Raw genomic sequence first — 26,406 nt, 5'->3', positions numbered from 1 at the left:
TTTAAGTATTTCCCTCCTAACACAATATGTTGCTTCAGCTATAGTCTCAAATTAGCCAATTGTAGTTAAAAATAAAATAGTTTGAAAGCCTGAATATTTGAAGTTAAGGTTCTGCACGCAGTCTTCACTGTGATCTAAATCTGCTACTCACCACCCACCTAATGGAGATAGTGGTGTATTAGAAGCACCGCCTATGATGACAAAGGGCCAGAGCCACAGGTGCACTAGAGTACTACTTCGCACACCTGAGGTGAAGAGCAAAGGGTGTTTTCTTTCCTTCCCCAATGATACTCAAGAATTCTAGGGATTGGGTTGGTCCCCAGCACAACTTTGAACAGCCTCAGGATTGCTCTAAGTGGGGCTCTTACACCAGTACGGATTGATGGAGCATAGAATGCTCCTACCACACCACTTTTGTTGGGGCATAAAAACAGCATTGTGAGGGAGTGGCTTAAAGCCAGCTTCAAGAGCCTGACAGCTCTCCTGAATTCCCTCATGCCAGAGGAATCTCCAGCTGCCCACTTAGGGAAGCTTTAAATCCCCTTTGCACAATTGGCATAGTACAAGGGACCAATAACTTCAGAAACTGTTCACATCATTGACTACAAGTGAAAATGTAATACATTCCCAATGGGTACCTCAAGGATTGTGGTTCTCTGGTACCTGCAGAGAATCTGTGTAGCATGCACAGGGTCAAAGTATATGTCAGGCCTGTTTCTAGATGGAACCATGTGGGGAGGATGGAGAAGGTACACAGAATAGGATTTCTACTCTATATGTTGAGGGTGAGTGAAGAAAATTGGGTTCTCAGGTTCACGGTGGAATGGAAGATCAAGAAGAAGGTTTCTTTACTGTAAATAGGTGAGAGATGTTGGTGTGTTTCTCCATGAATGGTTAGGTGAACTAAAAAATGGCCAAGCTGATATGAGGTTCGTAGTAGTTGGTTTATGAATGGCAACCACCCATCTCAAAAGACGATGGCGTAAGTGCTAAAGCCATTATGTTACTACGTGTCATGCAGCAGCATCGCGAGTGGCTAAAAAGTCAGATTCTCAAGCAACAGTTGATATTGAAAATGTTCTAGTCCCTTTTGCAAATACTTTTGAACCTGAGCCTAGGCTGGCCTAGTGGCCTTTGAGCATCCACAGGTTCCTTATACAGGCAATCCTTTGGAATGCATCCAACATCCATCTGGTGCAGATGACCAAATCCATAGAAAGAAAAGGAGTACTTGTGGCACCTTACTCTGAAACAAATCCATAGAGATATCTGTGTTTGAGAATAGGGATTAGACTTGGTCATTTTTTTCCTGAAGTACATCAGCATCAGGAACTTTGGTTTTCCACTTGATATTTAGAATATGGTGAAGACAGCAAACATGGAAGGTATTTAGCCTTCTCTCATGCCTGCTGCGGCTGGTTCAGGTCTTGCCACCATACAGCAGTATGCTCAAAATGCACATATGGGAATCCGTATCTTGGTGTTCAGTGTCTGTTTCCTGTCACCACACCCACGCTTGGTTAGTAGGCTGAATGTGGTGGCTGCCTTTCAGATGTGAGCATTAAATTCACCATCTAGAGATAAGTTATCCAATACAATTGATTGTAGAGAGCAGAACTTGTGCACAACTTCAAGCTAGGTACTACTATTAAAAGTTCTGGTGAAGTCAACACACCTTGTGCCATAACCGTTGTCTTCTTTAGACTGATGCTTACTCCAAATTCCTCACAAGCTAGCGCAAAGTTTTGGGAAAGTTGCTGGAGTTCCTCTTCACTGTGCATGACAAGAACTGCATTATCAGTGAAAAGAAGTTCTCTTAGCAGATGTCTGACTTTGCTTTTTCCTCTTAGACATGCAATGTTGAAGAGTTTTCCATCTGACTTTGCATGAAAACATACACCCATGGTGCTAAATGAGAAAGTATGACAAAGCAGCAGAGAGAGGAATATACCAAAGAGCGTTGGTGCCAAAACACATCCCAGTTTGATCCACCAGCAGATTTCAAAACTGTCAGATTGATCACCATCACACTGGACTTTAGCCTTCATGGAAGTACTGAAAAGTACTGAGGAGGATCGGGGGGCAACCAATATCTCTAATAGTTGGAAGTGGCCCTTTCTTCTGACCAGATTAAAATCCTTTGTAAGATCAATGAAATCCACGGAGAGGTTTTTCTTGTTCTTGACACTTTTCTTGCAATTGCCTTAATGAGACAACCATGTCAATAGTGGATCTACCAGATGGAAGCTGCACTGACTCTCTGGATATACATGACTCTGGATATAAGTGGCTTCTAGGCTGGCGATTACTACACGTGGACCCAAACCAAAAACCACCACCCTGTAAACTTTGGGAAAGTTCAGATTCAAACTTTGCAGCTCAGATCCATCTTTATTATACACAGAATAAGAGATGAGGTTTTATGGTTACTATTGGAAATGTAGAGGAGATATATTTTGGAGTGAAGTGGGGAGTTTGTGGCTAGACAGAGATGGGTGTTGATACTGGGCCATATTTAAAGTTGTTTACAGAAACTTGTCTCAAACTTTTCATATAACTATGATGTTATATTTAATTAAATTATACTTACTTATAATGTTACCTGTATAGTGAAGTTTTTTGTCTAGCAATTTAGAAACATTTAAAACCATTGATATGTATTTCTTGTTACTGAAGCACCATACAGTACACTTAAGGAATACTAATATATTTTGGGGTAGGATTATACCAGGCAACAACCAGCTTTGTGGGTGATTAAATTCCATAGTAAAGCTGGTGCAACAACTGCCAAAAATATTATTGCAAGACAAAAAGATTCAACAAAAAACAGCCTAAACAGGAGAGGAAATAACTCTTTCTTGCCCTGAGAAGTTTTGAAAGACTGGTGCTGTTTGCATTGAATTTACATTGCCATCACTTTGGGGAATGGACTGAAGTGAATAACTTCTCCAGGGAGAAATTTGAGCAGACACAGTGCCAGTAAGGATTTAAGGGTAATTTGTCAGAAAAATAAGATCTGTCAGAGCTTGAGTCCACTGAAATCACTGGCAAAGCTCCTCCTGACTTCAATGGGTGCAGTATCAGGTCCTGCATTTTGTTTGTTTGTTCTGTGAGTAGTAGGCTGCTTATTTGGGCAAGTGTATGTGCTGAAGTGTATGTTCTGTATTGAGTCAGGTCAGCACAGGTGAAGGGTTACTCACGTCAAAATTGGGAAGCTTGGCCACACATCTTAGGATCCGGGCACTGCACCACATTGCTCGTTCCCGCTCATGATCCTTTCTGGAGATTAGCCAGGGCTCGAGGTACTGTAGGAAAAAATGGAGATCACTGCTCACAAAAAAAGAAAACTCCTAAAAGATTGTGGCCCAAATCTACCAGTAGCTGCTGTAAACTGGGGCAGCACCACTGACTTCAGAGAAACTACTCTGATTTACACCAGCTGAGGGTGTGGGGGGTCCTTTGTCTGATGGTAGGTCAGATAAAAAATGTAGCTTTCTCCTCTATATGTAAATAAAGTTTATGGGTTTTCTGAAAGAGGGTTATCTTCTGTGTTTTCCAGAAATCCATCCTATAATAGTTCCACTAAGAAGGAAAACTGACATCATAATCTGCTCTGCCAAAGCGTGGCTCCTTCCTTTGCTCTGAATCTTAGTTGGTGGATTCAGAATTTGATAGGGTATAAAATGAAGTCTATTTTTATCTCTGGAAATGAGGGTAACACCACATAGGTAACACCACATATCCTGCCCGACTTTTCTAGGGAGAGTAAGATTTGGGAGGCAGGGAGGACGTCTCTCCTGCCTACAAGTCAACACCTGGGGGAAAGAGCTTCAGAGAGAGAAAAGAAGGGAAGTATATTTCTCAGTTGTTATAAAAGTGTTGACATTTCTTTTACATACATTAGATTGTTCTAACACCCTGATATGGGTGCTCTCGCATCCCCTGGCTTGAAGTGGTTTTTATTATGGACAGGGTTTACAGTTTGGTTCAATGGCTCTCAGCACCCCCATGATACAAATTATTCCAGCACCCCTGCACCTTGAACATATACTCTCTGAAAAGAGAAGAGTATGGGAGACTCTTTAGCAGGGCTAAATTAAGGCATAAACACTATGGCCCAGATTTTTAAAGGTAATTGGGCATTGCTGCACACAGCATTGCAATGTGTAACTGATTTAGGAGCCTATGTATCAAAAGGGATTTAGGCACATAGGAGCCAAAATTTCATTGGGCTCCTAAGTGCCTAAATCACTTCTGAAAATGAGATGCTTAAATACAGTTAAAAATGTGGACCTATAGGCTTGTGCCCAGGACCCCAACTCTTGGAGTTGTCTCATGAGAGCAGAAGCTCAGCTTTCATGATTGTTAAGAAAAGTTTGAAAACATGACCTGAGCATAGTGTTGTAGAGATGCCCACCTGAGTCTGCAAAGAGCCTGAAACAACAGCTCTCAGAGTTGTGAACTTCTCCGTGCATCTCAATGGATTATAAACTCCAAGGGAACACAAACCATCCTGCCAAAACAGCCCAGCAAAGTACTCTATGTATGGCGGAAAGAGAAGAGTGGGCCCAAATCACCCACCTAACCAGATATACTCTGGCTGCTGGGTTAAGTACTGGGAAGGCCCTTGCTGCCATCCCTGTCTCTCTGGGATTAAGAGCACTCCCCCCAACCCCCCGCTTCTCTCGAGGGTAGTGGGGCTCTGGTGCTGATCCTGAGGGTTACAGGGGTCCCATATGACTGTCTCTGCCTCTTTGGGAGAAGAGAGGGAACTCCTTGCCACTGCCACTCCCTTTGATGTGGAGTAGGGTCAAGATGCTGGGGCATAGAGCTCCCATGTTGTGGTGTGCCTAGAGCCCCAGACTGTCTTAATTCAGCCCTGAACTCAGATGGGACAGTCGAACCATGATTGATTAATCTCTCCTCTATAACTCTCTTTTCCTCTTGCTTGCCCCACTACTGCTTACCTCCAAAATCTTCTGGACCTCCACAGGACATTCAAATACCAAACCCTCAAGCATTCCTCTCAAGGCATCTATAGTTTCCTTGTACAGAGACTAGGAGAGGAGGTAGTACAATAGTCAGTGTCATACAATCTGACATTCTACAGGCAACGTGAGGTGTAGGAATACTTCTTTAGAGAGATAGGATGAGTTTCTTAGTCTCTCTATGCTTCAGTTCCCTATCTGTAAAATAGGGATAATAGCATTTCCCTACGTTACAGGGGTGTTGTGGGGATAAAACATTAAAAATTGTGTGGTGTTCGGACACCTGGTAATGAGGGCCATATAAGCACCTATGATACACAGGGAAAGTTTTCTGACCCCATAAATAGGAATAATTATTTCTCTGCTTCAGATATATGAACTCACTATTATTTTCTGGCAATCTGCCTTAAATTGCTTCTAAGAACAAGATGTGAAATGAGTTTGCCATTCTCAGCACAGATTCTGATACAAAGCCAGATGAACAACAGCAAAATTGCTACATATGCACTGGGCTACATATGCACCAACTCACCATTTAAATATGAAATTGTGTCATCGGGATAATAATATTTTTTTCCCTGTACTGCTTCCCTAGCTAAGAAAAGACCCCCTATTATTATGATATTAGAACAGTTCTCTGCTAAAGAGCCAAAACCCTGGTAAATTTGGAACTGTGCGATTCCATTATTTCCCTTTAGCTCTATTAGTGGTGAAGTAATTTGAGACTAAGCAGAATAGATGCATCCTTAGCACACAGACCCAGGTGTGCATACACTGACTGATGATTGCACACCTTGCCATGTGTTCTCTCTTACTAACAGGTTTTGTCTCTTTTTAATTAGACATCAGTTGAATTCCACTGATTGGGTTGCCTAGTTAGACTACTTGCTCTTCATTGCCATGATCCAGCAGACAACATCTGCTTCTTGGCATCCAGGCTCGTATTCAACTTGCAATATTATTCTGCTGGTCAAAAAGTGTAAGTAGGATTCACCATTTTGTCTCTAAATCTCACAATGAAACTCTCTTATCAGGCCCGATATGTCACCATCCCCAGGAGGACTGCTGAATTTAAGACACCTGGGGCTTCTCTTATGTCTGTATTTTTTTAAAGGACAGATTACCTCTGAGTGTTGGCATTGTATATTATCACATGCCTCTGCTAACATGATCTCTATTGGAGGCAGAGAAAAGACACTTTTGTAGCATGCCCGGAGTAGAACAGCTTTCTTCTCAGCCTTTAGTGGTGGCTTCAGCTTTCTGACAAAAGAGAGAAGCCCCCTTAATGAGAGTCATGACAATGTCTGGAATCCAAGGTAGGAAAAAATATATCATCCATTATTCTTTAAACACCCTCAAACTTAATGGCGTGTTTGTTCTGACCATAGTAAGCAATAGAAATGTGTGTGTGTATTTTGGTACAGAGATAAGTGCTCTAATATAATGCATCAAAACTGATTTTAATAAGTGTCCTACTTAGGGATAAATTCATAGCCCAAAGATAGGAAAATTAGTTTTTCCTCACTTTCTTTAGTTCGGAGTTCATAAAGCATGCAGTAAGCTAGCTCTGATTTTCAATAAATATTTTAGGGGTAAATATTGGTATAAACTAGGGAACAAACTATGTTTGAACTCTGAAGTTTTTATTGAGATTTAAAATATTAATTTTGTAAACCACAAGGCTTCCATTGCTTTAGCCAGAAATTATAGTGGCACCATCTAGTGGCCACAATACTGTAGTGCCTTTCTTTGCACATATCGCAAGCTGCATTTATGTGTTTGCCTGTCATCCCACAATGTGTATGTTGTACAGTGTGTATAGGCTTGGAAGGATTAGATTTTTATTGGTAAATGTCAACAAATGTCAATTTAACCATACCAACATAAAAATATTTCCACTGATAATCATCAAAATGTACAGACAGGCAAAGAAAGAAAAATGCTGCTTGAGAACTTAGAGTTTGATTTGGATATATTCTTTGTATATTTCGCCATGTGATGTTGATTATTTGTTTTAACTGTTATAAATTGACATCTACGGTCATTAAATAATTATTGTCTGATTCCCCATAATTTCCCACAACTGTGAACATTTAAATCCATAAAAAAAAAGTACCTAAAATAAACTTCAATATTATCTGTCAAAATTATAAAAAATAAAAATTGAATTCTTCCCAGCCTAAGTATGCACCACTTCCCTGAACTACATGGCATGTGTAAGCTCGCTGAAGTGCGTGGTAATTATATCACCCTCTGCTAGCTCCAATACTGTTATACAATTATGACAGTTTCATGGGTTACAGCTGGTAGATATTAAACTCAATGTAAACTAATGTTTTTAAAGTGTTTGCCTTAAGTTTTCAGTGCTAGTAATATCTTAGTTCTGGAATGCACTTTTATTTAAAATTCCTCATATCCCTTTTCTCCTGCCAAACTGACCACCATATTTTTAACAAAATTGTATTTGGCATCAAAATTATTTCAACAGTTCTTTGTTGAAAGAGTGAAATATACAGTAAGCATACTTTTAACAGGCTAACAACCAAATTAATGCAACATATGCAGTATACTGTATAGGTGAGCAGCACATTAAGTTTCTGCAGGTTAATTTCTCACAACATTTTGTGAATGACTAATTTGTCCCCTGAAGCTTATTACCCAGGATTCTGTGCATCTATAAAAACAGTTTGTTTCAACTTCATGGCAAACTTTGGGCTAGACTGTCTATGATGTTGAGTTTCAACTCAGAATAGTACAGATGGCGGCCATCAGAGAGCTGGTTATCTCCCTAATTCTCTGCCTGGCCCTGGCCCCAGAGGTTAGAGGAGCCTGAGGAGTTGTTTTTCATCTGAAGACAGTAGGAGCATAGTGCACTCTGGCCATACCCACTCTATGTCCTGATATACCCATTACACATGGGACTTGCATAAGCCTTCCTGGACATCTGGAGTGCACAGTGACAATGTCTGTTGCTAAACCTCATCGCTGCAGAACATGATCCTACCATGGTCTTTAGCTTCCTCCCTTCCGGGCCGCCCAGAGGCGGGGGGGCAAGTGGGGCAATTTGCCCCAGGCCCCGGTCCCCGCAGGGGTCCCCAAGAGAGTTTTCAGGGGCCCCCACGAGAGTTTTCGGCGGCACGGGTCCTTCAGTGCTGCCGAACACACCCGGAGTGAAGGACCCACCGCCCAAGACCCCAGGCCCACTGAATCCTCCTGGCGACCCTGCTTTGGTGTGATTTGTGCTCCCAGCAGTACTAGGGAGTAAGTCTGCTGTGATTGTGGCTGGCCCACGTGCAATTGGGCACAAGGGAAGGGGAGAAGGCTCTTTACACAACTTGAAAGGGGCCAGACACAATTTGACCCATATTGTATCTGTAGTCTATGAAATACTAGTTTGTCTCTCTGCGGCTCTTGTGCTTTGTAGTACTTAGGCCTTTAAACAGGAAAAAGGAGAACAGAATCTGAAGAAACATAATGTTTGTGATGTGGTCTCTGTTACTGATCTGTCCTCAACTCTACACTCAGGCACTGTTGGCCACATACACCACAGTATCTGTTTCAGAAATGCTGCAATAAATTACAGGAACTTTGTCCCAAACCCACAAGAGAAACCTACTGTACTACAGGTTTTTTTGAGCTCCTCACAGAGAAGTTCTTTACTTTAAGAGGTGCTTGGATTCGGGATCACTAGAGCATAAAGTGAAATAGGCAAGAAAAAAAAGAGTTAATATTCCTGCTTCTTCCAGATGACAAATTAGCAAACAGGACATGACACAGGAGCCAATATTCCTGGGTGTAATATGGAGCAGCAACTCAAGACTGAACTCTGATGGAAGGCTGGTTGAGCTTTCACAATACCTCAGGTTAGTGACAACAATCATGGCCTGCTGGCGCACAGGGTTAGACAGCAAGTTCACTGACTCTTCTTCAATCAGCTTCTGTAAATCAAAGAGGAGACAGAATAGCAGCATGTGAGCTCCAGCTTTGCCCACCGACATGCCATCCTTATTCCACTGCTCCTGAAGGACCCATACATGAGCATCCATCAGTACTAACTCCAGAGGGACACACACAGAGGGGCTATTTAATCTCTGGGGCTCTCCAGATCTCAACTGTAAGAAGAATTTCTGACTATAGAAGATGATGTGACAAAAAACAATATTAAGAGTTTTTTTAAAGGAGGAAATCTACTCAGACCCTGATATACCTTAGTTCCCATGTGCCATAAAAACCTTCTTAAACTGGCTTAGTCAATATCACCACAACGAATAGGTAGACAGTTATGAGAGGTCCTGGGCAGGGCCACTAAAGCGCATAGGTTCCATGACAAGCTCAGTATTGAGAGCGGTGAATGGCTAAAAGCAGTGTTGGTGGTTGTTGATCTGTATATTGGAGTGCTAGGGGTATGCACTGTGCGTGCGTTTAAATGCTGAAAGGAGGTCTCTGTGAGTGCTGGGCATTCATTCAAGATGTGAGTGACTGTAAATTGGGGAAAGCCTCCAATAACAGCAGGCAGGGCTAGTTCTGACAGGCCATGGAAACTGCAGTCACTTAGTGTATGTCTACACTGCAATTAAAAACCTGTGGCTGTCCCATCCAGCTGGCTTGGGCTCAGGGGCTGTTTAATTTGCAGGGTAGACATTCGGGCTCTGGCTGCAGCCTGGACTGTAGCACCCTGCGAGGTGGAAGGATCCCAGAGCTCAGGGTGCAGCCCAAGCCTGAACGTCTACACTGCAATTAAACAATCCCTGAGCCCAAGCCTTGCCAGACTGAGTCAGCTGGCACAGGCCAGCCATGGGTGTCTAATTGCAGTGTAGACATACCCTAAGGGAGGTAGAGAGTTTGAGTTCTGTGCGTGCTTGTTTTTCTCTCCTGTTCTACATATGGAGAATGTGCAAGAAGGCAGAGCTGACCATGTGCTGGACCTCATGGACCCAAAGACTGCATGTTCCTTCCCCAGATCCTGCTAAGTCTAAAACTGCTCAGTGTTGAGAAAACCTCCCCCCGTCCACCAACCAGTGAGACATGACAGGAAGTGGCAGTGGGGAAGGGTATATCTGAAATTTTGGTGGGAGAGCAAGTGTTCTTTCCTCACCTGCTGCCCGCCCCCCAAATGGATTCTTCCTCTGAGTCTCTGCCCACCCAGTCATTTCTTGCTGCCTCAACTAGGGGTTTCCTCCAGGCTCCCAACATTTCATGCTGCCTCTTACTGGGTGGCTTCTCTCATTATTTCTTCTGTCATATCCCAGGTCTTTGGACCATGGCTGGGGCTCCCAGCCAGCCGCTTTATGTTACCACTATCCAAGGGCTTCCTCCAGTGTCCCCTTGCATTCCTATAAATTTAATGTTGCCTCTAACTGCTTGTCAGGAATCAGGGCCTGTGGCAGAGCCAGACTCCAGACAACCTTACCAAACAAGTACAACTGGCCTGCTTGATTGGCTACACTGCCTGATTGGTTGGAAGGCTCTACAGACTGGCTCTTAAGCCCAGCAGTTCAGTGGGTGCTCAAAGCATTTGCCTATGGTTGTGATAGCTCCTTTGCCTGGCTTGTTCCAGCCTTGGACCCCACCACGCCTCACTCCAAGTAGTCAGATTCTGACCCACGGCTCCAAATCAGGACCTGTGACTTTGGCTCCGGCATCTAGCCTCTGACTCTGGTTCTGACCCTGGGCTCCAATTCCTGGCAACCGACTCCTGCTCTAACCACGTGGCATGACTGCCCACGTCTTGGTCACTGACAAGTTTGAGTAGCCCCTACACAAACAATAAGGGATCTATGGCTGATGCAGCACATATGGAGACTACAAAGGACAATCTCTTTCTCACACTCATCTCCAATCCCAGCTTCCCATGAGCCCAAGCACCCCTGCCTGACAAGTTCAATTGTAATCATGCCAAATGTTGTGGGTTCCTAAACCAGTATTGGCTCCTATTTCTGCTACGCCCACAGCTATACCCTACTGACCAAATCAGAGTGGGTTTAATTACCAGCCTGCTTATTGTGGAGTTCCTGGCTTGGGTATCTCTGCTCCTGACAAAAAAATGATGCCCACTTCTGGGACAATTTGAGCACTTTGTTAGAGCAAATGAGTGGCTAAAGCCATGCTTCAAATGTTGTGGCAAGGATGCCAGCAAGTTGCTAAATATGCAGCAGAGTTCTGATGTCTGAGTGGAATTCTTGGGATAAACTGTCTTGCCCAAGGAACTCACCATGGACCTGCATAAGATGGTGGGAATATCTGACTGGACTGCACCCAAGGACCTATCCAGATCCAGTGATTCCTGGGGTTTTCTAATTTCTACAGGCAATTTATTAAGGGATTCTCTAACCTGGTTGCACCCATAATGGCACTCCTGCAAAAGGGGGTCAGATTGGCCTGGTCTGCAGAGGCTTAGTTGGCCTTTGACTGAAGAGAGAATTCACCTCAGCATCCATTCGGATTCATCCAGATCCCACTAAACCATTTACGGTTGAGCCCAATGCCTCAAACGTTGCCATAGGTGCAATATTATCTCACCATGTGGAGCCCCACAAACAATTCCATTCTTGTGCTTTTTATTCTTGGAAGCTAATCCCAGCGGACGAAAAATATATTTGGGAAAGGGATGTAGGGATTGAGGTGGTTTTTGAGGAGTGGCACCACCTCCTAGAAGAAGCCTGATTCCTGGTCCAAGTCCTGATGGACCACAAGAATCTGGAGTACCTACAGACTGCTAGATGTCTTAACTAAGACTTAGAACTTCCAGTCACTCTTCTTTGCTTGCTTCAACTTTGTAGTAACCTATCGTTCAGGGACAAGAAACAGGAAAGCTGATGCCCTATCCAACAAAGACGAATATCATGAACCTGGAGAAGAGCCCCCGCACCATGCTCAAGGTGTCCAACTTTGTCAACAGGATGATTGATAGCGATCTGACGTCCTCCACCCGCTCCCTGCTCCCCAGCAACTCATTTGCAACCCAGATCCACCAGAATCTGAATGATGCAATTCCCCAACCAGACTCCTAGTTCTGACTACCAAATGGCTTCCTCTGTCACTCACTTGGATTGTGTTTATGTTCTGGGGGACAACCTCGGCTTCAGGTATTAAAACTATGCCACAGTTCACTGCTTGCAGGCCATTTTGGCTAATTCATGAGCTGGAATATGGTTTTGAGGAGCATCTAATGGCCAGGCCTATGAGCTTACTGCAAGAATTATATTAAGTCCTGCAAGCTGTATGCCCATACCAACAACCCACAATCAGGATCCTGAGGGTTCCTCCAGCCTCAGTATACTATATCAATGGACTTCATTGTAGAAATACCATGCTCCCAGGGACAGTTTGTCATCCTGGTTATCGTCAACCTCCTAACAAAACGGTGCACTTCATCCCATGCTGTATTGTTCCTACCACATGTTGGATTGCTTGACTCTTCCTGGAAAATGTCCTCCGTTACCATGGGTTACTGAGGGGCATTATTTCAGACTGGGGTCCCCAGTTCATCTCCCGATTTTGGCAGGAATTTCTGAGATTCCTTGGCACTGAGTCCCTCACGTCATTCACCTATCACCCACAGACTAATGGACAGAGTGTCAATCAAATCTTGGAGCAGTATCTTCGCTGCTTTTTGAGTTATCCTTGTGACGACTGGCTTCCCTTGCTGTGTGATGTCGAATTTGCATATAACAATGCAATCCATCCCTTGACCCAGCATAGCCCATTCTTTGCAAACTATGGCTTTTACCCCCACTTCCAGTCAGCCTTCACCATGAGTTCCCCAGTACCGACTGCTGTGCTTTTAGCCTCCCACCTACACCAGGTGCACTGGGAGCTCAAGGAACACTTGCAATCCACCAAAGAAGGTATCTACACTATGTGGACCAAGACTGCCAGGCTGCCCCCAATCTGGTCATAGGGGACAAGGTGTGCTGTCAGCCCAGAACCTTAAATTGAGCCACCCATCTGCCAAACTAGACTACCAATACCTGGGCCCCTTCAAGATTACAGAACTTGTGAACACAGTTGCCTTCAGGTTACAGCTACCTGAGTCCTTGAAAATCCACCCTGTCTTTCCCATCTCACTTTTTAAGCCCTACACCAAAAACCCATACCCAAATGGCTCCAAACCACCACCGCCACCCAAAACAGTCTTCGGACAGGAGGAATATGTGGTCAACCAAATCCTCAAGTCTTGGTGAGTTAGGGCAAGGCTCCAATACCTGGTGGACTGGGAAAGCTATGGTCTGGACAAATGGTTTGGGAACCAGTAGAGAACACCCATGCACCAGACCTCTTGTAAGAATTCCATCAGAAGTACTTCAAGAAACCAATCTCTGAGGCCCCTATGAGGCATTCTTGGGAGTGCGCAGGGGGTGTGTGTGTGGCGGGGGATTGTCAGGAATTAGGGCCTGCAGCAGAGCCAATCTGGAACCAGAGCCTGCAGCAGAACCAGTATCTGGGCAACCTAACAAGTGCAGCTGGCTGTAGTAGGCTGATTTATTGGTTACACCAGCTGATTGGTTGGGAGATTCAGCAGACCAGTTCTTAAGCCCAGCAGCAGCAACAGTTCAGCAGTTGCTCAAAGTATCTGTATACAGCTGCGATAGCTCCTGCACCTGCTTCTTCCCAGAATTCCTCCCACCTTATTCCAGTTTTGCTTTTGCCTCGTTCCAGCGCTACTCCTGCCTTGGCCCTGTCTTGCCTCACTCCTGGTAACTTAGTTCTGACTCTTGGCTCAGATTCCTGGCTCTGACTCTTGGCTATCCATTCCTACTCTAACCACTAGGCATGACTGTCCACTGTGCTCATTGACACTGCCACCACTTCATGCTGCCTACTGCTTCCTCTTCCTGTCCCCGCACCTCTCATCCTGCAAACCAGACCACCCTGACCTCTCTGCACCCCCAGCCAAGCTGCCACATACACATATCGGCCTTACCTCCAGTCACTGCCCTGATTTATAGGGGATGTATGGACTACTATGAAATAAAATGACAATTATATTTATAAGTGGGGACAAAGTGGATCAGTGGGACCATGAAAGATCCCATATGTGCTTGGACCAGCCTTGCAACCAGGTTCCAGCAGGGGTCATTGATTCAAAGTGCCAGAGCTCTGTGTACGGCTGCCATGTGCTCAAAGTGTGGGAGCTTTGTATATAAACTCCATCATGCCCAGCTTTTTACTGCCAGTGTTGCTCAGAGTTCTCTATAATGGCCCAACGAATAGAGACCCTAGGCCAGATTCTGCACTCGTTTCCAGGGTGTAAAATGTGATTAACTCCACTGATTTCAGTGGGGTTACTCTAAGACTGTAAATGAGAGTTGAATTTGGCCCGGTTTGTATATTTTACTCACCACCATGAATGCCACGATCACAGCTTTCTGCGAGAATTCATGGGCTTCTTTTGCTTTCTGGGCGATGTTGCCAACAGTTCTGGTGAATGCAGCCATTGACCTCAGAAAGCTCAGCTTCAGACCTAGGTGCTAAATCCCACCAGGAATGGGGAGAAAGGCAGTTTAGTGCATTAATGACACAGGAGAAATAAAGCAGTTTAGGTCGTGGCTAGATTAGAATAAAGGTGAGATGTTAGATCCAGCTAACTAGCTTCTACTGGTAGAGTAAAAGGTTTACACCTTCCCCCCGGGCTAGGCCTTAACTCAACCAGTTATTCACACTCTAAAACATGACTTTCTCTAGGCTAGAGTTTTACAAGATGTTAATTAGACCAAGTTAGCTAACATCATGCCTTTACATCTTAGTCTAGATAGGGCCTTAGAGTGCTCATGTCAAACATATTATAATGAGATACTGTCCCTTACCCCTCCTGCCTGTTCCACGTTCTAAGGCTGTGTCTACTCTAGAGACCTTACAGTGGCGCAGCTCCCGTGGTAAGGTCTCCCGTGTAGTCGCTTTATGCTAAACGAGAGAGAGCTCTCCCATCAGCATAATAAAGCCTCCGCCAATGAGCGGTGGTAGCTATGTCAGCGGGAGAGTGTCTCTTACCGACATAGCGCTGTCCACACCAGCACTTCTGTCGCTGAAACTTATGTCAGTCATGTGAATGTTTTTTCCCCACACCCCGACGGGCAAAAGTTTTACCGACAAAAGTGCTAGTGTAGACATAGCCTAAGAAATGTTCTCTCCCTACCCAACTGATATCCAACATCTGTTCTCATTGCCTGAACTCAGAAGCAAGGATAACTATTATGTGTTGAGACCTTATGACACACTGAAATACAGGAACATAAAGAGGGGCCCATATGTATTTAGTATCTTCGTACAAGTATCATTTGTTTTAATTATCATGATTAACAGAACACTTCATTAAGGCTGTAAGCCACCATGTATGGTAATAACAATCACTCTAACCATTGGAATATGAATTTGAAAAATCAAAAGCTACACCAGAGGTAAACGTTTCCATTTAATTTAAATAAGAAGGGAACAGCCTGAAACCGGGCTGTCACCATACCTATAAAAATATCCATTAGATCACATCCCCCTACTTTCCATGCTCAGATGGAAGGAGAGACATTTTCTACATCCTACATCAGATCATGTGACCAAGAATCTGACAAACCTCTTTCTGTTCCCATGACATGCAGAGAAGGCAAATTTCAGAAAATCCCCCCTTTCTCCCTGATTCCAGTTCTCATGACCAAGTGACAAGTGAGATCACCATATTTAGACAACACTTCAGAAACCCACCTTGCTAGAAAAGGTTACTGCCAATCTCATCTACTAGTCTCAGAAACATCTGAAAACAGACAAAGGAGATGCACAGGGAGTGTAGAGGGAAGGGACCTGGTAACTGTACCTTACCTTTTTCTGGAGCGGTTTTCCAAACACCAAAAAACACCAAACAAGAAATTCTTGTTCTGCTGAAAGAACTCTTACTATCTTTAAAAAAGGAAAGATCTTGGGTATTATAGAACAGCAAGTGTTACTTCAGAATCAGGAAAATTAGTTAGATGGATCACTAATCTGATTCATTATGGCAATCCCTATGTTCTTATGCTGTGGATGCAATGCAGATATGGGGCCCTTACGGGACCCCTTTCTAGAACATCCACATCAGAAGCAATGATGGGATGGTGTCCCAGCAGATAGTTTCCTGTCAGTTTCCTAGTGGAGACAAGCTGAGCCCAAAACAAAGATTGCTGCACCCCAGGAACTCTAATGCTTAAGGAGGAGAAAAGCATCCATAGAAATAGGTCCACTTTCATAGTACCGTGGCTGAGGCAGTGTGGCAGCAGTAATGGTATAACATTTGGGACAGGATGTGGTCCACCCAGGGAAGGATGTTGTCCTTTGTTTCCTTGGCCACCTGGTCATAGCAAAGGTGAAGGGTGCTGGAAGCCATGCTCCACTTACTCTGCTGTGCATCCTGTGGTGGAAAGGGAGATAAATGCAAACTCATCTTTCCAAATTCTTTCTCATGGACAAGCTCCTTCTCTCTCCTCCCCCCCCCCCACCCAGCTCCAACAGAACTGCTCCACTGTCCAAATATTCGGTGCCAGAAAATTGTCTATAGGTAAGAGAAAACCTGCAGATGAAGGAGAGGTTCTCAGAAGAGCTGAGATTGATAGGCTTTATGGCCAAAGGGGACCATTCTGATCATCAAGTCTGACCTTCTGCATAGCATAGGCCATAGGATTTCACCCAGTGATTCTTGCAGTGGAGGAGGGAATTATTCTTCCTTGCCACATGAGTGAACTCTACTGAGGACAATTACTTGTGATTGAACTAGAGCAAATCTAGTCTCTCTCTTAAAAGGACATCCACTCTTGAGTCAAAACTTCAAGTAGGGAATTTACAACAGATGTGATATTTCAAGAGAAATATCCATTGTGTAAGCAGGGTCGGAATGAGCTCTCCCTTGACCTAGTGATGAGCTGGGGGAAAAAGACTTCAGGACTAAACTGTGTTTAGATGACCACATTTACTCTGCCTACATATTCAGCAGACAGAGCTGTGTGGCCAAAGTGATCCATTTTGGCTGATGTTGGGTCAGTGCCACCCTCTTTCACGAGACAGAAGTTTAAATATCGGAACAGGGGAAAGCTAAGCAGCATCTTCTCCTGTGTCGGGGGCTGTAACTCCAGCACATTCAAGCGGCCTCCAAGACAATGGGGTAACATTTCTCATTTGCCACATTTTACAGAATTCATTCCTGCAGTCCTTTACTCACCTGAATAATCTTTTCGAAGCCCATGGAGAACACACTACTGTCATGAACAAGACTTTGCAGAATTGGACCCACAGTTTGTATCAATCAGCGACATTATTGCAACATGAAGGCAGAGATTTTAAATCACACAAATGCAGAAAATTCAGGTTCCCACAACAACCTTAACTCTCCCACCTTGTACATTTGCATTCCAAGAGGGTCTGTGATGGGGCATATAAAGGGGGGGTTGTGGATGCAATCAACCCTCGCCCGGACACACTATACCTGCAATAGGTGTCAGGCTTGGAGGGAAGGGTTAAAGGGGAAAGTTACTTAGACTTAGAATCTTCTGTGTCTAGTGGGACATGAGGCAACACATTTCTCCCTCGCTGTCTGTCCAGAGCAAGATATTAAAAGGGGAGAGTACAGCTCAGTCAGGGGAGACTGCCACCTACCAGAGCCTCCCTGAGGGAAGGTAGGCCTGATGGGGGATGACTGTTTGATTTAATCACCCGTGACCTATCTGCTGGTGCTGAACGAGTCTACTGCAGGTGGTGCCCCACTTGAAGGCCTTTTGTTTTCTCCCACCAGACTGGAGGCCCTGCAGCCGTTTGTCCTGAGCCCAGAAGTGGTCACAGGTCTCTCACTAAAAGATCACACATCATCAGGTAGTGCAACCCATTCTTCTACAAACGTAATTCTTACTGGAAAAAGGCAGCACTCTCCTCTGTAACTTTAAACAAGTACAGATGACCCCAGAAGCGTCACTGAAAAGAAGGGATGGAGGGGAGTCTGAGAAACCTGTGTGCTTTGCAAGCCACATTTGAGCCATGGTTTCACAGTAAAATAACATGTTATCTGTACCTCACTGGGTGAGCTTTCATCTGGGTTCACAACGTTAATGAATTCCTGAAGCACCACCAAGGTGTCCTTGAGGTGGCGGGTGGCTACGAGACTGACGGCAGAAGCAATTCCCTAAAACACAGAGTCATGCTTCAGTATGGAACACTTCCCTTTCCTTGTTCCTGTACTCTCCACCCCAACCTTTCCACCACCCAGACTTCTCTTCCACATCCTTTCCCAAGCTTTGGAGAGCACCAGGGGACTTCTATGCCATTCATATAGGGGAGGCAAAGGCTATCTCCTCCATCATTACTCTCCTCCTTTCCCTAGTCTGCTTACAGATCTTTGATAGTCTTTATATTCCTCTTCCTCCACTCCAAGACTACATAATTTCTCCCATTCTAGTTCACATAGAGATATTTGGTCACTCTTCCATTTATCTCTATGCCCCCCTCTCCAGTCTATGGAAATTCTCATTAGTTCCTTTCTCTCTTCACAGAGATTAATTGATGACCACTCCATTTCCCTCACCTCTCTCTCAGCTTCCTCCTGCTGAGAAGTCCGTAGTACAATGCTGAGGTACTCCCTCACAACATCTCTGTTTCTTGATGCCCGTAGGACTGCCCCATAAAATTTATATGGGAAAATCTATAAAAATACAGGATTATCATTAGATACAGGGGAATGATTATTCCCCATTAATGCATTTTAGATCTCACTGTATGCAGTATATAAAAAGAAATAATTTCTTTGGTGTTTTTATATATTTGAAAGAACTTCACATCATTATGGGCTATGAGTAAAGAATTGTGATATCTGTTGGAACACTAATTAGAGCCAGTTACAGTGTGATCTCCCTCAGTTCTAAAATGCCCAGCAGGGCTCATTATATTGTTGCAAGATAAAGATTTTGGTGCCCTTCACACATCTTATATTGGAAGGTCACTGTTTTCAGGAACTGCAAATAACCATGATCCAGAGAGAGCCTTCAGATTGGAGGCTGCCCAGATGATCATATATATCTGTTTACTAAGGCTAAGGTTTTAAGAAGTGGGGTACCTAAAATTAGACCTGTAAATCCATATTTAGGCACCTAAATCAGAGTCTAATAAGTGATGAACACCAGCTGCTCCTATTTTCACTGGAGCGACATTATTTTACACCATTTGAGGATCTGGCCCCATAGTTGGAGAACCGTAGAAGAGAAGACAGTATAATGGGAATGCCACATCTGAGAAGCATAATTTGCCCACAAAGAGTAGATTATATATGCTGGGTTATTAGGAGCTATTTTGGTAGTCCCATTGCAGCACACAATATTCAATATACACTTTTGGGGTGGATCACCACCTAAGACTTATGGCAGAAGTGTGTTTTAAAAAGGCACTGGAATGAGGAGAGGGTAGTCACTTAGACCTCGATCCAGCAAAGCACGGCAGCACACGCTCAACTTTAAATATCTGAGTAGTCCCACTGAAGTCAATGGAAGCCAAAGGGGAATTTAAAATTCTTCTAACAGAGAATATTAATTCCACTTTCGCTAACAAATAATCCTGTGTTTTTGTAGGTTTTTCCATATAAATTTGATGGTGAAGTCAAGAGGCCAACACATGTGCTGAAAAATAAACATGTGCCTAAGGGCTTTGCTGGATCAGGGCTTTGACACACAAGACCGGAAGTAGAATTCTACTGTGTCAGGTATTCTGCTGCCATCAGGGACAACTGCCTCCTTGAACATGTGCTGCATAACTTACAGATCCCCATGGAAAGAGCTCTAATATGTATTTCTTAAACACTGACCCTGGGCACCTTGTAACCCAGCCAGTCCTGCATACTTTCATATCCCCAGAAACCTCTCCTAACACAGGTAGACTGCATTTGTTGTTTCACTCCTATTCATTATACCCAGAACTGACCTTATCTTGGGGCCTCTGAGAATAGCTTTTGCTTTTCACAAGAATCTCATTTGCAAGCTCACAGGACCATGCATCATCCATAATGGCTTCCACTGACCTTTCTAAAAGCTGATCGGGGTAGGGAGAAAGTCTGTTAGGAAGAATACTTACAGCTCTTCAAACTCACTGCTACCTATTTTCAAAGTATGCAAATAGCTCGACATTTAGAGACAGCGAGTCAGAGGGTCTTTTATTGATGCAAGACATTAGGAACAGAGGAATTGTTAGAAAGCCAATTTAGTCTGGTATTCTGTCACCAACAATGATCAGTACCAGATACTTCAGAAATAGTGTAGGGTGAAGACTGACCTTTACCCCCATGGCCCGCTAACCAGCATAACCGCGCCCAGTACACGGAGCAAAGTATGTTTCACTGGAGATTGGGCCAGTGCAGTGTATTCTCTCCCCAGGGCAGTGAGGAAAATAGGATGCTTCAGGAATCCCAGAATGCACTGCTACAATCATTGCTGTAAAATCTACTGTATGTGGATGCACAAATATGGTTTTGTTGCTAAGCGGATGCACACAGTTGGCAAGGGCAGATGATCCTGCAGTGGTAGTATAGACACGTGCTGAACATAGGTGGAACACAATAGGCACATCGTCGAAGAGCTAAAGGCCCCTCAAGAATGAGGATGAATGCTAAAGGCCCCTCAAGAGGATGAATGTTACCTGAAGCAGCTTGTCCTTCCATTTCTCCTCTTCCAGAGTTCCTTCATTATGTGCTGGAAGAGGCAGAAATGCAGCTTGTCAGCAAAAGTGTTTTGAACACTGTTCAGATTGGCTCAGCAAGACATAATGGAGACTCCAGATACCAGCACAGAGTGAGATGGATCAGCTAGGATGTGTGCTTTAGCTTGGCGATCAGCATAAACATATTGTATGCAATAAAAGTATTCAACCACTGGAACAAATTACCAAAGGAAGTAGTGGATTCTCCAGCAGTTGATGTCTTCTAGAAAGGCATCCAGTCTTGATCTAAAGATATATTTTAGCTCAGCAGAAGTTATTGGGATCAATACAGGGGTAACTGGGTGGAATTCTTTTCGGTGTTAAACAGGAGGTCAGGCTACATGATCAAATGGTCCCTTCTGGCCTTAATATCTGTGGATCTATTAAAAAGGTTATCAAAGCTGATGGAGATACTGCACAGCTGGCATTTGCAGGCAAAACAGCAAGGGCTTTAAAGGTGAGATTTTCAAAGGAGCCTAGGGAAGCTAGGTGCCCAATTTCCATTGAATTTCAGTGGAATTTGAGTGCCTAATTCCCTTTCACTCATCTGAAACATCTCAGTTTTAATCCCTTTGCAGAGAAATTAAAACCATATTCTCTCCTCTCCTCAGCAGTCCAAAAGAATGGCAGGGGCTATATTTAGAGAGTTATGACCCTTCCGCCCCTCTCCCCCACACTCCACCACATTGTTACTTGGGGAAAATTCCTGTTGAAAAGTCAATGAGAGCCTGAATAAGGACTAAGGGCCTCAGGATTTGAGTCTAGCTAAATAATATAGAAAAAGACAAGGTTGGCAAACAGATTTTCCTTCCCTTCCAGATCTGACTCAGGGAACAAGGGCTACTAGGAAAGAATATCCCTAATGGACTCAGGAGGTGGGGAGGGGGAGAAGGAGTTCTGGCCTGCCTCGCTCCAGAACTCCAATCAAACAGGAAAAGAAACAAGAATGGAGCATAAGCCAATAGGAAGAATGAAGTGTATTTATACATCTAGGCTGAGACCTAAACCCAGTGAAGCTAGAAGAAATGGATTGTATTACAATGTATTGACTCAAGAGCAAATGTCAATCCACAGTGGTGTGTTGGGCTGGGTAAACCACTATGAGCTAGTCTTGCTACCATTGAAATCAGAAGCAAAACTTCAAATGACTTGTGCGGGAGCAGGATTGTGTAAGTCTATAAGAGCTGCCTTGACACAGATGCATACTACTTCCATGGGACCAACCACGTGCACTCTGAATCAACAGGAGAGTTGACTCAGAGCCTGTCACGCACATCAGCTATTCTGGGAACCCACTTCCCACTTCCTTACCTTCTAAATATTGTATAAGCTCAGGAATCATCTCCATCCACAACTGTCCCAAATCTGAATGCATCACAGGATGGAGAGAGTTGAGAGGGTGGAGGGCATGCAACAGTTGGAGAGCAACAACCCCACAGCCTCCATCTTTGTAGGGATACAATGAAATCACCTGGAAAATGAAGAGCCAGCATTCATTTCAAGACTCTAGCAGCAAAAGGAACGGTTGGGAGGTTGAACTATAATGCTTCATTTTGTCTCTTAAAAGGTTGCTTTTTTTGGGATGGGGATCAGGGTGGTCTTGAACAGGTTTATTTATTTATAGGATAAACAGCATTTGCAGGTCCCCCTCCTGTCAGAGATTATTTCACAGGGATAGCCACAGAGGTCTGCTTTCAGTTTCCTGTTGCCACACCAGTCATCACCAGAGACCCCAAGTGATCCAGCCAGGATGTGCAGGCATCTGAATGAAAGATCTGGGAGATTATCCTTGGAGATGGTAACTGCCCATCACCATCCAGTACAATTTAAGAAAGGCTCAGCTGGCTCAACCACTGCAAACTCTGGTTTCATAGATGACATATTTTAAATTTTTTAAAAATTTATTATTGAACTAAATGCAAGTATCCTGGACCAAATAGATGAGTTACAGGAAGAATTGCTTACCAAGAGGCGTAGCAGGAGTGCCTGAGGGGTTGGGAGTTCAGTCGCTGTCATAAAAAGAAATAGAAGCTCATTGAATGTACAGGAGAGCTGGGGGCAACACACTGAGCTGCGAGTTAGAGATTAGACAATTGTTTTTAACCAGTAGATAGTGTTTACTGATCAACAGGGTCATTCTCTAACTTGTTATAATGTCAGTCTCAGTTTTGTCACTCTTGGACAGGTGAGTATGGCCAATAATAAAACAGAGTATTTAAACATCTGGCCAGGTGTCCAAGACTCCTGTCAGCATCCCTGCTATGAGTCACATAGCACTACAGTTAAAGATACTTAAAGGGTAAGAAGCAAGAAGTAACTGGATGGAAAGACAACTGGATAAGTAAAAAACATCAGAGTTGGAAAATTTTATCAAGAAAGGATGCTTGCAAAACAGAAAAAATTTATGTAGATTCTGGAACCTTTTCAACCCCATTGTCTTCATATAAACATATAAAACGTCAGCCCCAGAGTATTTATGTGCCTCTTTGAGCTTTGTTTTACCACCTTTAGCTATTTAGGGTGTCTCAATCCAATCTACTTTATAATAAAAATATGAACTGTAGGAGACAGTTCCCATTCAGGATCTCAAATAAAGACTGTTGCTCTCCAACTAGTTCAAGGTAGAACCAATATAGCTGGGCATGATTTTCACCTTCCTGGGAAATTTCCTGGTACACTTGTGCTTCTTTTTAGGTATATGTCCCTGCTCGTAAGGCTCTTTATTTATATATTTCTAGCATTCAAAACTTGAATGCTGACAAGAGTTTTGGTCAGTGTATGAAAACTGGAATGAAACGCAGCACTTTCATTGGTTGCTTGTGTCTTTCCATATATAATGTAAGCGTTCTGATTGTATGAGAAGATTCCATAAGAATTGCATTGCCTCTTGCTAACAGGCTAGGTACCTTACTAGTGTCAGTCCTGTAACCTTCTCCAGCAGAAAGTTTCATTCACATCTTATATTATGAAGGAGATTTAATTAAATGCAGCTGTTCTGATACTAACGTCGTCTGTGTAACTCCGCCAGGTAAGGAGATAGGCCTCCTTTCCCTGACTTTATGAACAAAGATGTCAAGGTCTTGCAGATGGGGATGAAAGTGTTGACATACTCCAGAGGGCACACAAACTGCAATAGCATTTTCCAGGGCACCTGAAAGCAACAAACAGCATAGGTTTGGATATCTTTATACATGTGTAACCCACGCACCTCTTGGGTGTGATGCTCTGTCCCATGTCATGGCACTGAGATCACTTAGAGAGAGATGAATGAGTCTGCTGTACAGCCTTAGCTAAGAGCCATGTGGCTTTTAGCTTATGCAATAGAGGCTCATGCATTTAGCTCCAGAGGTCCCAGGTTCGATCCCGCCTGCCAATGACCGGGGTCTGTTGGTGTTACACGTGCAACATCATCTCTCTTGTGACTTTCCTTTTATCAATGGGAAAAAAATGCTGCTTCTTAACCAATACTTCAGAACTCTGACCTCTTACTTAATGGCAGATAGAACTGCCTTTCTCTGCCTCCCACAATAGCACATCCAAATTTATACAGTTTTGTTTGATTCTTCCTTCTCATTATGGTCCTGATTCCTTTGGTATGCTAAGCACCTCCAGTAAGTTAATGCGTACCCTCAAATACCAAGGAAATTCAAGGGAGTTAAGCATACTCAACATCTCACAAGAAGAACTCAGCACTTAGCAGGATCAAAGGTACTCCTTTCCTCTCTTCCTAGCCAATCACCTACGTCTCTCTTCATGACTGACCCGGGCTCTTTTGCATATAGATGATTCTCATGAGGAACACATCCGAAGGAAGATCCCTTTGAGGCATGTCCCAGCTGGTGCATGCAGGTGAGTAAGTCAGGGAGAACCCTTTGGGTGGAACTACTGGAAAGTTTGATCAGTCCATGTATAATCGTGCTTACCAGGTTTAGGGTGTTGATACTATACACCTGGACTGCCTCTTCATCCCAGTCACCTTCAGGCTTCTATAAATAGATGAAAAATCAGGACACATTAATCTATTTGCCTTCTAACCACATGGAGATGGAGGGGAAGAGGGATAGCATAAGTGCTTGAATGACTGCAGGTATCTAGAGGAATGTTTGAAAGATAATTATTTGAGTCAAACACAGTTAAGAAAACTTCACTGAAGCCCTTACTGATGCCCAATTAAATCCCCTTCCTTCTCCCAGCTTGCCATGTCCCAAAAGCACTTTTCACTGACATTTTTAAAAAGTGAAATCATTCCCATTCACATTAAGGTTTGTAATTTTTTGTTTTTACAAATACCAAAACCTGCATTTTGGCATAGAACATACTTGACACCATCCCTTTAACTTAAATAAATGTAATTGGTGGATACTGGTGAAGACAGCAATAAGGGGCAGAAAATTATACAGAATATAGTATGATATTTTCTACTTCAAAGGTACATAGTGATATATACATTCATGGTAGGAAAAGGTATAGCAGAGTTTGAAAGGTCCAGGGAAATGGTAACAATAATTGTTAAGAGGCCAGGAGGATTAAAAATAAGGGGAGACATTTTTCTGCTTCTTACCATGGTGCAGACAGGGAGTTCACACTGCCGAATGAGAAAATTCACAAGTACACTGCCTCCTGGCAAGGTGAGATACCCACAGCATGCAAAACTTCTAATCAGCTGCAAGAGAGGACTTTTCACCTCCAGAAGACACACAAATGAAGACTGTCAATGATATTTAAAAATCCCAGTGTGCACCACAAATGTACTGTCTGAAATGCTCCTCCCCACTGTAGAGTTTTTTACATTGTGCTTCTTAAGTAGATGATCGGGTCTTGCTGATCATAAATGAGAAATCAGAGAATGCAGCTGCAGCTGCATCAACTCTGTTGTCAGAGCCACAGTGCAAACAACCTGCCCCAGCCCAACAGGCAAAATCCTTCCCATTAGTTACACTGGTGATTCTATAAATCCATCTCCCACCCTAGAAGCTTAAGACAAGTCTGTTCCCAGACATTTGAATGTTCTCTTACCTGATAGCTGTTTTCATGTATGAGGAGAGCCACAGATTGCACCATGATGTCTTTTACTTTGTCCATATGGGGAGCTGAAAGGAATATAGACAGGGGTTTTAGCAGGCTGGAGTCTATCATAAGAAGCTCCTCACTCTTTTTAACTTCCTATACCACCATTCTTGCCTCTTTGTGGATTAGATAAACATTTGGGTAACTCCTTTTAGGCTCTGTCCTCCAAGACAAGTTATGTAAGCACAACCACTGTCATATTGTAAGATTACATCACCACTTCATGATGCGCCATCATGGCATGGTAGCATTGCATCACGCCAGGGGTATTTTGGGACTTTTTCAATATGTTGTAAGCCTCTAAGCAAGTGAGACAGCCCTGTCATGAGGAGGATTGTTTTGCCTGACCCTACTCCTGCTGCCGGACTGAGACTGAATAGAGCTATGCTGGTTTATACCAGCTGAGGATCTGGCACCATTAATACATCAGTAAGGCTGTGAACGTGAATTAAGATTGGGAACGTATGCTTGAATTCAGATTTCAAATATAAAATTGTTCAGCCATTCACACACAAAGTTCTAACGCCAAGCTTAAATGTGTCTCAGCAAGAGTCTCAGAGTCTCAGGCAAGCGTCTCAGCTGAGACACGGTTCCATTGAAGTCAGCCAGGAAAGGACCTTGTCCCTGGGGTTGACAGTCAGAGGCACGCTGATAATTCACATCA

General features: G+C 43.7%; 1 protein-coding gene across 1 annotated transcript in view; it reads right to left on the bottom strand.

Annotated features, from left to right (window-relative positions):
- LOC144262213 (maestro heat-like repeat-containing protein family member 1) overlaps positions 1-26,406 on the bottom strand; it is a 62,198-nt gene that overhangs the window by 22,089 nt on the left and 13,703 nt on the right. The window contains exons 11-26 of the mRNA XM_077811887.1: positions 25,692-25,765; positions 25,237-25,359; positions 24,599-24,661; positions 23,682-23,826; positions 22,641-22,684; positions 21,987-22,146; positions 20,616-20,668; positions 19,905-20,012; positions 18,520-18,636; positions 18,010-18,120; positions 16,207-16,362; positions 14,330-14,458; positions 8,847-8,926; positions 6,113-6,248; positions 4,968-5,057; positions 3,201-3,305 (exon numbers count right to left, since the gene is read on the bottom strand). Coding sequence (XP_077668013.1) covers positions 3,201-3,305; positions 4,968-5,057; positions 6,113-6,248; positions 8,847-8,926; positions 14,330-14,458; positions 16,207-16,362; positions 18,010-18,120; positions 18,520-18,636; positions 19,905-20,012; positions 20,616-20,668; positions 21,987-22,146; positions 22,641-22,684; positions 23,682-23,826; positions 24,599-24,661; positions 25,237-25,359; positions 25,692-25,765 — 1,694 coding nt within the window. The remainder of the gene's footprint in view (positions 1-3,200; positions 3,306-4,967; positions 5,058-6,112; positions 6,249-8,846; positions 8,927-14,329; positions 14,459-16,206; positions 16,363-18,009; positions 18,121-18,519; positions 18,637-19,904; positions 20,013-20,615; positions 20,669-21,986; positions 22,147-22,640; positions 22,685-23,681; positions 23,827-24,598; positions 24,662-25,236; positions 25,360-25,691; positions 25,766-26,406) is intronic.

This window comes from Eretmochelys imbricata, chromosome 3 (assembly GCF_965152235.1).
Source record: "Eretmochelys imbricata isolate rEreImb1 chromosome 3, rEreImb1.hap1, whole genome shotgun sequence".
In the NCBI taxonomy this organism is placed as follows: Eukaryota; Metazoa; Chordata; order Testudines; family Cheloniidae; genus Eretmochelys; species Eretmochelys imbricata.
Note: the sequence above shows the minus strand (reverse complement) of the source record. Positions and strands in the feature narration are given on the sequence as shown.